The 15,000-nt window shown below is 33.5% G+C and overlaps 2 protein-coding genes across 2 annotated transcripts; one reads left to right on the plus strand and one right to left on the minus strand.

Moving 5' to 3' along the window:
* Positions 1–6,430: 6,430 nt before the first annotated feature.
* Positions 6,431–10,053, plus strand: LOC137619202 (uncharacterized). The gene is made up of 2 exons (XM_068349386.1): positions 6,431–6,811; positions 9,335–10,053. The coding sequence occupies exons 1-2, from the start codon at positions 6,431–6,433 to the stop codon at positions 9,737–9,739; spliced, it is 786 nt and encodes a 261-aa protein (XP_068205487.1). The 3' UTR covers positions 9,740–10,053.
* Positions 7,253–8,900, minus strand: LOC137619194 (uncharacterized). Its single transcript, XM_068349379.1, has 3 exons — positions 8,889–8,900; positions 8,513–8,728; positions 7,253–7,948 (listed from the first exon to the last, which is right to left on the minus strand). The coding sequence occupies exons 1-3, from the start codon at positions 8,898–8,900 to the stop codon at positions 7,253–7,255; spliced, it is 924 nt and encodes a 307-aa protein (XP_068205480.1).
* Positions 10,054–15,000: the final 4,947 nt, after the last annotated feature.

Consider the following 15,000-nt stretch of genomic DNA (forward strand, 5'->3'; position numbering starts at 1 on the left):
CAAGTATAGAATTAAAACAAGTTTTTCTTACCATGATTTAATTAAATGCTGAATACATCCACTGTAAGGTAGGAAGATAAATGTAGATGAGTCAGGAATTGATAAGACAGTCAATACAATGAGATTTCTGTATGGATGTTAGGAATAGAGAGAGAGAGAGAGAGAGAGAGAGAGAGAGAGAGAGAGAGAGAGAGAGATAAAGGACTTTTGTTAGATAGAAATATCAACTATGGATGGTTGACCACTGCCTAACCGGTGAGGCCATCCACAGCCCACGTGAGTCTCTTCCCCTTGGAACAAACCTCTGTAGGAAGTATTGGGTTAATCTTAGATTCATTCGAGCAAGAGCTAGAGTTGGAAGGAGTGGAGGCAGTATTCACAAGTGGGGTCTCATGACATGCACACTATTCGGTTTCCCTATCTCCTTTACTCATTAGGTTACTTTCCCTGTTGGAGCCCTTATAGGGTTTATAACCTTCTACCTCTCCAGATAGGGATGTTTGTAACTCAGTTAATAATAATAGTAACAACAACAACAACAACAACAACAACAATAATAATAATAATAATAATAATAATAAAGATGGTATTGTATGCGATAGCTCTGAAGCACACAGGCAAAGGGCATTATGGAGAGAGAGAGAGAGAGAGAGAGAGAGAGAGAGAGAGAGAGAGAGAGAGAGAGAGAGAGAGAGGGGGGGGGATTAGCCTACTCTCACCAGCTCAACCCTAATTAATTCTGCAAGTGTCCATTTAACCATGAATAGGAATCACATAAGGTATCCTCGTGCAATTCCATATTCGACATTTCACATTACGTTAGAGCTGTCTGAGGTCTTGAGGAATGAAGTGTTTGGATGTTGAGGCAACTTCTCAAAACTGAAATTTTTTTTCGAATGCTTACTAAGGTGAATTTGAATATGCAATATACAAGGGACTTGCTTTACTTACTCATGCTTCGTAGGTCGTGTAGTCTTAAGGAAGCAGTTTATCCTCGATAATTGAACCATTGGGATGAGCGGTGCAAGAGATTAGGTGTTTTATTATTATTATTATCATTATTATTATTATTATTATTATTATTATTAGCTAAGCTATAGCCATGGTTGAAAAAGCAGGATGCTATAGGCCCCATAAAGGCTCTAACAAGGAAAATATCCCAGTGAGGGAAGGAAATAAGGAAATTTCGATGCAAATAGCAAATCAGTCACTTAGTCTCTTAGTTTGGTCCAACAGGAAAAGGAGAAGAAGGATATTCTTCTGTTCATAAAATTTTTGATGCAAAACAAAAGACATGGGTCTAGTGGCCGTGACACCCAATCTTCCGAGAAGAGAGACTGCGTTCGAATTCATGGATGAAGGAGGCTGGCTTCTGTATTTCTTATTCTTCATCATAATTCATCATTCCCTAATTTCTCTGATATTTCTATTCATTATTCATTCATGAAATGTTTCTGGGAATAAGCAATTAGCAGAAGTATATATTCTATATCCAGCTTTCTTTGACGTTATGATAATTAGACACTGAACGGCTTCGTTAATGAGAGAATATATCCTCCAAATAGGAATGAATGTCTCTCTCTCTCTCTCTCTCTCTCTCTTCTCTCTCTCTCTCTCTCTCTCTCTCTATATATATATATATATATATATTAAAACATTTGGGTAATCATCCCCATCTTAACAAATATCAAGGACTTCGTTATTCTAATGACTATTGTCATTCACAAATGTTATTCTAATCAGGGAAATAATTTAGTCACTTAAATGAAGTTGATCCTCTCAGGTATTACATTCAAAAGCTGAGTCGTCTCATTCACAGAAGTTCAAAATCCAATACAGATGTTTGGGAAAAGGATGAAGCGATTAGAAAAAAAAAGATAACAATTGAACAGAAAAGAGAGAGAGAGAGAGAGAGAGAGAGAGAGAGAGAGAGAGAGAGAGAGAGAGAGAGAGAGAGGGGGGGGACTAGATTGTTTAATTTGCGTGATGGTACATAATTAATTAATAAAAAAAGTTTCTTTGACTAGTACAGACAAAGTCGATTAACTACCATGTACGTAACTTTCAAACGACCTATTTATTTCTTACTAACTAAATCAAGGTTCCTTTGAATCTAACGGCATTTAATTCCTGCAATCTATGCTCAGGTTCACGTTGCATGTTATATATAAAAAAAATGTTATTACTGCTAAAGAAGATAATATATTTACCACTTTTGCCTCATGAGGGAAGAAATTTAGTTTCGTAAATGAATCAATATATTCTATTTATTCCATTGCGGGAATCATTATTCTATTGAAAGGAGATGACAAAAAACGAAATATCATTTATAAGAAACCACAAGGAAATAACTGGCTAGGTCATGTTTCATAGTAAAATCGAGAGAGGCAATTTATTTGGTGTTTCAATCGAGCCTACAATGGCAACGATGAGGAAAGGAATTTAATTTTCCGGAATAAAAAAGAAATCCCCACATTGTTAGGAGACGGGTTTTCTGGCAGAGAGAGAGAGAGAGAGAGAGAGAGAGAGGAGAGAGAGAGAGAGAGAGAGAGAGAGAGAGAGAGAGAGAGCACCTGGATCTTGCAATATTAAATATAACATAAAATGACACCTTTGACGTCTGTTTCTTTATCACTTCAATTAAGAACAACAGTTGAATTTTAAAGTTCAACACCTGTAATTAAGATCAATTCTTTCAGAGTTCTTTTTAGACACCGCTTCTACAACTGTTACCTTATTCTAGGCTGTTTTTGTATAAACTCTGGCAGCTTCTCCTATAACTTCAATCTCTTCTGACCAGATTAATATCTAAATTTCTCAAACATATTGATGGAATGAAAAATCTGCAAAATTATCCTATCACATTAGTTTTTCCTGTGACATATATTATTACTTTATTAGAAAGAAAATAACTTCAGTGTAAAACAAGTATTTGTTACATTTAGAAAAAATATTGTGAAGCCTCCAAAATTATCTAATGAGAATGAAGCTTTACATTTAATCTTATTTCTTGGATTAACTCTTATTTAATGGAAAAACCCTCTAAAAACCAGTGATTTCAAGTCTTCAATCACAGTTCATTTGTTTTTTGTCCTTCTGGTTCGCGTCCCAATGAGTCATTATGAGCAATACGAAGGTTCTAGAACTATAAGTGGGAGGTTTTGATTATAATTCATCAAGACTCAGCGAAATTCTAACAACAACACCCACCGACTTCCCGGTCACTCTCTCGTCTCTCTGCCATTTATTCTATTCCTTCACAGCTACATCTGAAATCATTTCTCTCTCTATTTCTTATTAATGAATAAAACACATGAATAGATGTATTACATACATTTACTACTCATGTACATATGATATTCATTCAAATAAAAGTTATTGTCTGACAATATCTGACTTGTGTTTCTAAACAGATATTCTGATAAATACGGCCATTTAGCATTATATAATTTGTCTGTCATCTTATATTCGATACACTCTTTATAGAAAAGATATCACACATAAAATACAGTTTGAATACAAATAGGCTTTAATATATCACCATTGAATATTCACTTAAAATTTCTAACATTATCATGATTCATGATTCACACTCTCTAATTAACTATTCAAACCTTTGATCTATAAAAGGATATATAAAATTCCATTAAAGGCTGATTTCGCATCAAGAGTCCTAAAATGCTTTTAGTACCTAATCATGCAGGCTTTTAGAATCCAGTAGATTTTGTTGTATTTTTATTAATGTTGGAGAAATAATTCCGACTGTTCTCTGGTGTTTAATCAACTCCTAAATTGGAAAGTGGTCGCTGTAAGAGCATCACACACACACACACATATTATATATATATATAAATATATATATATATATATATATATATATATATATACATATATATATATATATATATATATATATATAAGTAGGAATAAAATAGTCAATGCTAATATCATCTTTATTCAGGAGCTTTCGACATAACTTATGTCATCTTCAGCCTATCTGCAATTATCATATGTAAAATTAATAAAATTAATAAAATCATCCTAAGTACATAGTTAGGAAGATACATTTTCATGAACTGATCAACTAGTTCTAAAATCAACCAATCAAGGAACATAAAACCTTAAAAAAAGACTTATTACACACAACTATATAAAAGACTTAATAACTAATATACCTAGTCACCCGCAGGAGATGATGACCACCCATCCAGACCAGCAACCCACAGACCAAACGGATCAATGGGTCACCGGTAACTGAACAGGTAAGCCCTCATTCAAGCTGGGTTTTGTCTTAAAAATATATAAAGACTCCAAGATTCTCAGCTGGCTGACGTTACTATGTCTGTCCGTAATTTTGAAATTTTCAATAGAAATGGCATGACCAGATTTAAATGCGTGGTCATAAATAGCGGAAATTGGTTTCTTACCTAACGGTATTTTGGTTCGTACCGATCTCCCCATGTGCTGCGAAATCCTACACTGAAGCTGTCTATATATATATATATATATATATATATATATATATATATATATATATATATATATATATATATATGTGTGCATATACATATATATATATATATATATATGTATATATATATATATATATATATATATATATATATATATATATATATATATATATACAGTATATGTATATACATATATATATATATATATATATATATATATATATATATATATATGTGTGTGTATGTATATATATATATATATATATATATATATATATATATATATATATATATATATATGTGTGTATGCATATCTATATATATATAATCCATTTAAGCTGGCTGACATCTTTGACTCGCATCCTCGAGTCTTTGAAGACTGTAGCAGTTTGTGGAAGTTTTGTCTACTAAAGTTTAGGAATCATTTATATGAAGTTGTCTCAGATAAATATGAAATATTATACCAACTGAGATAAGCTTTTCTCCTTATGTTTAGGTCCCTCGCGTTCCAGTGAGTCTCTATTACAGCACAATGCGGAGATTTGATAGAGACACAGAAATCGGGTATTTCGTTTCTCTCAATTTTATTTCATTTGTCCAAACTCTTTTTATGTATAAGTTCGTGTTGTGTGTAGCCTATGTATATGAGTGACAATGTGTTTTAGGTACAATATATAGTTGCAACGAAACTAGAAATTAATATGATAACCAAACATGCATTCCATTAAATCTTAAATGTGGTTTTAAAGACCTCCCATGAGCGAAAAAATGTGGCAAAATGTCATAAAAACGAAACTTACATACTTGCACTTCCCAAGTAAGGACAAGAGAGTCCAGCCAGTGGCTATCGATGTCCCAACTCATGGTAACCCACAAACCTTCTTAACTATTGCCCAATTAAGGAGGAGAGGTTTGTGTTCATTGAAAACCAATTATAGAAATACATGATTGCAAACAGCAGGTTAGTAGTTGAGCCCTAAACTTGCTTTATGTACACTAAAAAGACCATAACTAAACCCTGAATTGCAAGAGCACTTTCATTGACACGTTCTCACGCACAAACCTACTCATTCTAAAGACACGTGGGAACATCAGACCTTTTTACTCTCGCAACTTCTACACTAAATACACAAGTCTCTAGATTGCTAAGAGTTAATTCAATCTGTTTAATATCTGTATTGAACCATGAAATATAACTATGAAATCATACGAATGTCTCAAGGACCCAGGTCTTTATTACAAGTGAATCTGCATCTATTGCAAAAGTTCTTAAGACTCTTTTGGATCCTTCTAATGTTTATGGCGAGACAACAACGGAAAAATCTTAAAAAATGTCTGGAATTAAAAGGGCAACAATTCTTCGACAGTGTTACTGGCATAAAAAGGTTTCCATGATATTGGGAATTCTGGAAAGATATGGAATCCAGTTCTGGTTCGAAGGTCAATAATAACTTTTGCACTATGTAGTTGGATGTGATGGCTTGACTAACTCTCTTTAAGATTACATACTTATACATGAAGTTTGACATTGTTATTATCATAATTTCCATTGGTGATAGTCAGGCCCCAGATGCCGTTGTGATACTTAGGTAAATTCAAAATTTCAATCGAATTCTCTCGATGTTAAAGATCTTTTTTTTTTCATGTTGAGAATTATAGAGTAAGAAAAATCTGAATATTAATAATTTGCTTTATATAAATAATAATATTTGCTAAAATACTTTAACCTAGTATCTAAAGGCCCCCATACACTATCGAGCATCGAATCGCGCTTCGTGCAACGCGTTGAGTTTTCATAGTGTATGGGGGCTTTCGCATCGTGCAACGAGCCACTCGCAGCTGGCTCGACGCTATCAAGACATTCCTGATATTTTGTGGGCGGAGCTTCGAGCCAGGTGATAATTTGTTGGGTACACGAGGAAGGCTCCATTATTTTTGTATGTTGAGTGAAATTGAAGATGGATAGTGCCAATTCAAGAGAAGTGTTAAGTGACTTTATAGACCTATACCAGTCTTTCCCGTGTTTGTGGAAAATTAAATCGGCAGATTACTATAACAAACACGCAAAACAAATTGCTCAAGACAAATTAGTAGAAAAACTGAAAGAATGTGACCCTAATGCTGATCGTGAATCATGTTTACGTAAGATTAATTTTCTACGTGCATCATTTAGAAAAGAATTTAAAAAGGTTCAGGCCTCATACAAATCTGGAGCCAGCACAGATGACATTTATAAGCCCAACTTATGGTACTACGAAAAATTACTCTTTCTGAAAGACCAAGAAATGCCAGGACGCTCTAGGTCTACTATAGAGGAGGAAAGCTTTGAAAGAGAGATGGTAAGGGAAATTTATATTTTTATTAAACACTAATTATCCTTTTACAATTTCAGTGATGCTTTCTCCTTGAACAATGTGACTTGTACTTAATATTTTAAGTACTATCTAGCAATGATATGAAGTTCTATACATACAATTATTAAGAAATAATATGCACTTCTTATACAGAATTAATTGTTTTAATTCATACAAAGTTCACCAAAACCTTAAAGCACCATGAACTAAATAATTAATTTGTTTAGAATTTAACTAACTATCCAATGGAAAAGTCTGAGACCAATTGTTAGTTTAATTTTTTTTTTACTTATTTTTTTTTTTTGGCTAAAGACTACGCTGAATTTATATATACTTGGTCTCGTACTCTAGTTTCCTACTGACTTGTCTTGCCATGGAACGGCACCTTCTTCCATAAAATAAGCCATAAATTGATTCCTGACTTCTTTAGCTTCTTGCAGAGGGGTTTCTGGTATGTGTCCTTTCCAAAGGTTGTAGAGCAACATCTCCGAGCATTACATGAGGAATGGTTAGGTTTTCAATGCCTAGGCCTATATCATTGCTTACATTTTCCGGCGGCAAATATGATGCACCACATTTTCTTCTCAAAAAGTTATGTAGAACGCAGCATGCTAATACTACTTTTTCTATATTAGCAATCTTTAGATTTATTGGTGAAGAAAAAATCCTAAAACGTGAAGTCATAATACCAAATACATTTTCGATTATTCTTCTTCCTCTAGAGAGCCTATAGTTAAATACTCTGCGCTCCTTTGTGAGGTCTTTAGAGGAATAAGGCTTTAAAAAATGCTTCCTTAACGCGAAAGCCTCATCTCCGATGAATACATATGGCAAAATTCTGCTACTATTTTCTGGTTTAGCTGGCTCTGGCAAATTCAGTTTCCCTTCGCTTAATAGGTCTCCGAATTTTGTGTTCTCAAGCACACCTCCATCTGATATTCGCCCATTAGTGCCAACATCACACATAATAAACTCATAGTTGGCATTTGCAAGGGCCAACAGCACAACACTATTGAATCCTTTGTAGTTCCAGTAATAAGACCCGGAATCATGGGGAGGAGTTAAGGCCGATTCACACGACCCGTTTTCTTTCCGACAGGCTCGCCGTCGGTTAAGCGGCGTCTAGGTTTCTTACGTGTATTCAAATGCAACTGTTCACACGACCCATCAGGCAGACGGCGTCCCTCGGACGTCGCCCTTCCGAGGCGGCTCGGCTTTCTTCCCAAGAAACCCCGACCGGTTTGACGGACGTTAGCCACCCGTCCCAACCAGCGGGTGGATGATGTTTTGTGTGAACGAGGACCTGTATCGTACCCGTTCGTTTCGTGGCCTACAACCCCGACTTTTCCTCATAGTATAGAGTCAAAGAAATTAGTTAGTTTGTTGTTGGCACCATGTATTAGAGGTTAATTGAACTTTTTCAAGGATATGAGGAGATGTTTGACATGGCAAACAAGATGTATAGAAATAATTTACATAAATAAAAGATATGGAAAATGACTGGAGAGGCATTAAATAAAACAGGTAATTTATCGTAATTTTAATATTCTTGGCATATTGCATAAAGCATTATGAAGTTGCATAACTTATTTTATCAACACAGTTATCAACCAACATCTTAAAGTGTCAAAATTATCGTAATTTACTCGGTCCTCACGTGACAGAGTCTAAGTAAACATTGAAAACCGCGCGCTGGTAATCGGATAAGGAACGCCTCGTGTGAATGCACAACATTTCGACGGCGGTTAGCCACCACCCAGCCTGTCGGAAAGAAAACGGGTCGTGTGAATCGGCCTTTATGCTTATGTGCTTGCCGTCAAGCGCCCCGCTACAATTAGGAAATTGCCATTTGTTTTCAAATTGTTGTGCGATTGCTTTCAATTCTGCGACACTCGAAGGAAACTGAAAAAGAGAATATAAAGAAAATTATAAATATTATACCATATTATATAATGCAAATTTTAACAAGTTACTTAAAAAAAGTCACATGATATCAATTTTTTTCCATCTGTAAATCCTAACTTTTTTTTTTTTTTTAATGGACGGGAGAATCAGGACGGACCAGAAGGCTCATTCTCTAGCCTGACCTCAAAAAAAAAAAAAAAAAATATATATATATATATATATATATATATATATATATATATATATATATATATATATATATATATATATATATATATATATATATATATTTATATATATATATAAAATATATATATATATATATATATATATATATATATATATATATATATATATATATATATATATATATATATATCTATATATATATATATATATATATATATATATATATATATATATATATATAAAGAGAAAAAAAACAATACAGAAGAAAAAAAAGGGCAAAGCTCAAAGGGTAAAAGATGAAGTAAATAAATGTTTTATTTTTAGCCTGATTTTGCTTAGCCAACGAAAAATTTATAAATGCCGAAATACAAAAGTTTGTACACATTTTAAATATTTTTCTTTCTTCTTCCACAGTTGGATGAAACATCTGTTTCTTCACCAACAACTGTAACCATTCCCACTCCTGCTCCTTCTCCTACAGGCTCCGAAGCATCATCTTCTACATCTTCTAAAGGATGCAAGAATTCACAGAGGGATTTTTATAAGTTACTCTCTGAGCGTCTCCAGAAAAAGCAAAGTAGTAAATTCGATGCTCAAGTTAAAGCTTGGGCAATCCAATTGGACGAACTCCCAGAAAGCACTTCGATGGAGGTTATTCGTCTGGTGAATGATGTTTTGTACAAGGCCAAAAAAGGATGCATTAATGAAATGTCCCATGTTGTCAATGGACACCTCAATCCTCTTTCTGGGACCCAACCTACAGGAGAGACCCAACTTGCATCATATTTCCATAACTTCTCTGGTAATGAATTCATATAGATAGGAAAATTATATAACTAGCCTTATCAATGAAGGAGTTTTCATTTTTATTTTGTTATGTTACAGAAATGAATTTCTTATTGAATTTTCTTTAAGTAGGTAATTAGTTAGGAATCCTCAGTTTTCATTTTTATTTTGTCATTTATTTTTTTTTATTGAATTTTCTTTAAGTATATAATTAGCATTATCAATGAAGGAAAGAAATCCTCAGTTTTCATTTTCATTTTGTTGTTACAGAATTTTTTTTAATTATATACAATTTCTTCTATTTTTTTATTTTCATATAAGGATTTTGATGTTAGCTAAAAATAAAATATCATTAAAAACTGATATAGCCAGTGTTTTTTTTTCCTTATCAAGTATCAATGTAGCTATAGGCTAAGGTACCTATAAGATAAAGTGATATTAAAATTGAAATTCATGTTTCCTTCAGTTAATTAATTACCTATCATTAACATATCTTTTATGACTGAATAACATTAATTAAAGCTTCTTCATCACAAATTTTTTAAACTTTGAAATGTATCGGTATCGATACATTGCTAAATAGAGATATCTGTCGGTATCGCTAAAAATGTTGGTATTGGCATATCACAAAGAAAAACAAATGTTGTCTTACCTTTAAGTAATGGGGTTTGAGCACTCTGTATATCGCATCACAGGTTTCAGGAATAATGTGTCCCAATGCTTATGGAGAAATACACGTTGAGAATTTTAGATCTTCATAGGATTTCCCAGTTGCTAAAAAGCGTAATGTGGCTGCTAGACGCTGATGGGGAGAAATTGCTTCTCGAAGTTTCGTATCTTTCTTCTCAATAATAGGAGTTACCATGGAAAGAAGCTCTAGGAACGTATCTTCGTCCATCCTCAGATAGTTGAACCAATCTTGGGGCTCTTTCAATCTAAGTTCTTCTAGCAAATTGGTATGTGAGAAATCATTTCTCTTTAAAAGCCACGATTTGCTCCACTTTGATCGCTTTTTACGTTTTTTCTCTTCGAGAGCAACAGCAATGCTTAAAAAATCGTCTGTGTCTAGGTCTGAGGATGACATCTTCACTGTGCGGAAAAAGCGATTAACTGAAACAAGGCTCTTTAGTGTGTGGCCTCCTTCGAGTTCGAGCCAAGCTTGAGGTGACTCGAAGCGCGATTCGATGCTCGGTAGTGTATGGGGGCCTTAAGATCTGCTCTTTAGACGATTCAGTAAAAATATCAGGCCCTTATCATAAAGGGAAATCCTTCTAGTATAGGAGATTTTAGTTATTTGAGTTTGTAAATCCAAGGAACGAGCCTCTTGTGTATGAAAAGGGACAATTTCTCTGGAAACTGCCAATATTTATCGAGAAACGAAGAAGTTTTTATTGAGCGAGTTCATACAGAGGGTTGATCCCCACAAGAGTAGTCTCTCTCTCTCTCTCTCTCTCTCTCTCTCTCTCTCTCTCTCTCTCTCTCTCTCTCTCTCTCTTACACGAGTATACTCACACTCCCAAACTTATACACGAATAAGGAGGCAAGAAATAACTGCGTTCAACCCTTGTCCATTTATTTTTCTCAGTTGATGTAAAATTATATAACTTTCCAATTACTCTTGCAACACAATGAAAAACGTTGAAGAAAAACATTTTGAAAAAGAAAGGAAACGTTTTCATGACATGAATGTTTATTGGTTGTCTTTATTCTGAATTCTCTTTAAGTTTTAAAATGTTCAAAGCTGTGTTTTTTTTCTTGAAATATCCTAGTTTTATTAGACGATTTAGCTATCCAACTCCTTCATGATCCCTCTTGAAAGCCCGGCCTCAAGGAATCAACCTCCAAAGGATCCTTTCTGCATAGGATGTTCTCTCAGATTCCCTTGAGTTCAATGTTTTATATACGAGGTACTAAAGAAAGTTTTCTTATCAGGAGGTGAAATCTATTTCAACATTTTTCATTTGCTGTTTGAATATATTTCATGTGGTTGGTTTTATTCAGGGTTGCAGAAAAGAATTCTTGTAACTCACCCTATAACAAGAAACTGGACTCTCTCTCTCTCTCTCTCTCTCTCTCTCTCTCTCTCTCTCTCTCTCTCTCTCTCTCTCTCTGTAATCTACTTTATAACGTCAGACAACAAAATCCTTTAACCCTTTGACTGCGAAAAGCGAGTATACTCGAAAATTAAAATTTCTCCCTTAACTGCGAAAAGCGAGTTTACCCCACGGCGGCGAAAAAACTTTTTGAATAGCGCCGCCGATACTTTTGACATTCAAGTGTACGCTGAAAACGTTTGCTGTCCAGTAGGTGCTGCCATCTAGTGACCAGAAGACGAAACAAAACGTAAACAAAAACAGGTGTTATCAGCTGATGCGACGATGTTCACGTTGTTTACAAACATCAGGTTTTAAAGGTATGTATTATTTATTTCAGTAATAATTTATTTATTCTAAATAGTTCTTGAATATAAGTAGACTATAATAAGTCTGACTAAATCATCAAATAAGTGTAAAATATGGTGTAATAGGAGGTAATATGAAGGGCATCTCTTTCAAGCCTAGTAAGCCAATTTTACTGTAAGTTGGCCAACTTCGATTATGTTATGATAGGCTTTGTGTATAGGCCTGGACTTATTATAATGGTAGAATATGATAGTGTCTTCAAATATGTGATAATATGCGAATTGTAAAGACAAATCATAGGCTACCGGTAGGCTACATACTACTCACTCTCTCTCTCTCTCTCTCTCTCTCTCTCTCTCTCTCTCTCTCTCTCTCTCTCTCTATATATGTGTGTGTGTGTGTATATGTATATGTATATGTACAGTATATGTATATGTATATATATATATATATATATATATATATATATATATATATATATATATATATATATATATATATATATACATACATACATACATATATATATATATATATATATATATATATATATATATATATATATATATATATATATATATATATATATATATGTCTAGTAGCTATAAATGTAATTTCTTTATTAGGGTATGCTAATTTTATTTTTTACTTTCAGGGTCACCTATAATGGCTTCAAAAAGGAAGAGGTGTGCATCACAACGGGAGATTGCTGATATTCTTGCAGAAGAAGACTCAGAAACAGAAGATTTATTTTTACAATCTAAGAAAGGGGTAAGGGAAGTAGATAAACCATCTTTGCAAGCTCAGTACAATAGATATATGGGAGGGGTAGACCTTTTTGATCAATTCTGCTCAACCTACACCTTCAATCACCGTAGCAAAAAGTGGTATCAGACACTCTGGCATTTTGTGATTGAAGTTGCTCTTGTAAATTCCAAAATTAGTTACAACTTGCAAAATAGAAAGAAATTGACCCAAGTTGTGTTTAGACAAGAGGTAATAAAAGGATTGTTAGAAGGATATAACACAAAGCCAAGAAGAAAGAATGTTGTTAGGGACTTGGTGGAAAATAAGAAGTACCTACCTAACCTAATTGTAGTGTTTGTTCAATATTGCCATCTCAATGTTGCAAAAAAGGAAAGGGGACATGTAAGAGGAAGCAGACATCATATTTCTGTAAACAGTGCCCACAAAACCCTCCTCTTTGTGTTGTTCCCTGTTTTGAAATTTTTCATACTGTGATGAATTATAAGAAAACATGTAAATGTATGGATGAAAAGAAGTAAATATGTCTTTTTTGTCAATTGTTTGTAATTTTTTCATATTTTTTGTAATAAAATTTTACTTCCATAACTTTTCTGGTTTTATTAACACTTTTTGTGATTTTCCAAAATATGACAAAATTTGTACTAGTTTTGAATCAAAATTTAAGTACATAATCATAACCATATTTCAGTATATTTCATTAATTTAGTTATTTTTCATCATAAAAAACATATTCCAACCCATTTTACATGTCAATTGTGATGATATGCAATTTTCGTAATTTTTTTGAAAAAGTGCGTTTTTTGGGTAAAAATGGTAAAAAATGTGTTAAAAACAAAAAAATATAGAGTTTAAGAGTCATGAATAGATGGAAAACATTGTTTCCAATATCGGGGGTTACTTAGAAATTAATTTCTACAAACTTCACAATTTGCTGGCAAATTACGTTTTTCGGAGACAAAAATCCTCCCAACACTACGCAGCCAAAGGGTATAGTAAAACATACAGTATAAACACGTTAATCTTTTGTTACAAATTGTGGATGCAAATAGAAAATCTAGAACAATCAACTTCAATAATACTAAATGAAAACTTGATCTATAACTCTGATATAATTTCTAGTTTGTATTTCATCATAGATAATGTACTTTTAATGTTCCGTTTATTTTAAGGTTAGATTTGAAACCATTTATATCATACTTGATCAAACCTTTTATAGCTGAATACAGAGAAATGACATTGAGCAAAGCAATGTCACCTTAGGAATATATATCTTCACTTTTACCTCACACTACATCTAAAACACAAATCTTAATTGCAAAAGGAAAACAACAAATACGATAAAGAAAAAGAAGGAAAACAAGACGAGGATGCAATATGATGCAACATATTTCTTCAAAGCTTCAAAGGTTGTTTACTTTCTCGATACAATTGAATCCTTGCCTTCAAAATACTGTAGATGGTTGATGGATATCGTGTACACTACATGATATTATCATAACGTATCTCTCTCTCTCTCTCTCTCTCTCTCTCTCTCTCTCTCTCTCTCTCTCTCTCTCTCTCTCTCTCTCATAATTGATTTGTAAAGAAATCGATCCACCATCTATCGATCTTTCACTATTTATGCATAAAAATGAGGCCTACAAACAGGTTTACGTGCAAACAAACTGTCTAAACTCGTGCACGTACGACCAAAGACACGTGCCTCCCTTCGGAATTCCCGTACAAGTGCACGGCAAGATCACTCGGAGTATATTGCTCTGCAAAATGTTCAGGAAATGTTGAAAGCAACTGCAGTCACTAAGCCACAACCTTTATCTGTTTAGTGAGCCTGCAACAAAACACGTATTGCAAGCAAGCAATATTCTCTCTCACCCAGTTCGCCTCTGACTGACATATTCAGGTTGCACACCAAATACCTGTCAGCCATTTTTAAAACTTCAAAATATTTCAGCTTTGTACGTGTTTTTTTTTCTAATATTTATAAACTTCATTTTAAAGTCAAATTTTATATATCATATCATACGAATATAAATTCATATAAAATTATTTTTGCAGTATTTTTCTTCGTTCGTTAAGTAAACTTTAACTGTGTTGCAGTAATGATTTTTTTTTTTATTCTGTGTA

The sequence above is a fragment of the Palaemon carinicauda genome, chromosome 25, assembly GCF_036898095.1.
Source record: "Palaemon carinicauda isolate YSFRI2023 chromosome 25, ASM3689809v2, whole genome shotgun sequence".
Taxonomy (NCBI): Eukaryota; Metazoa; Arthropoda; class Malacostraca; order Decapoda; family Palaemonidae; genus Palaemon; species Palaemon carinicauda.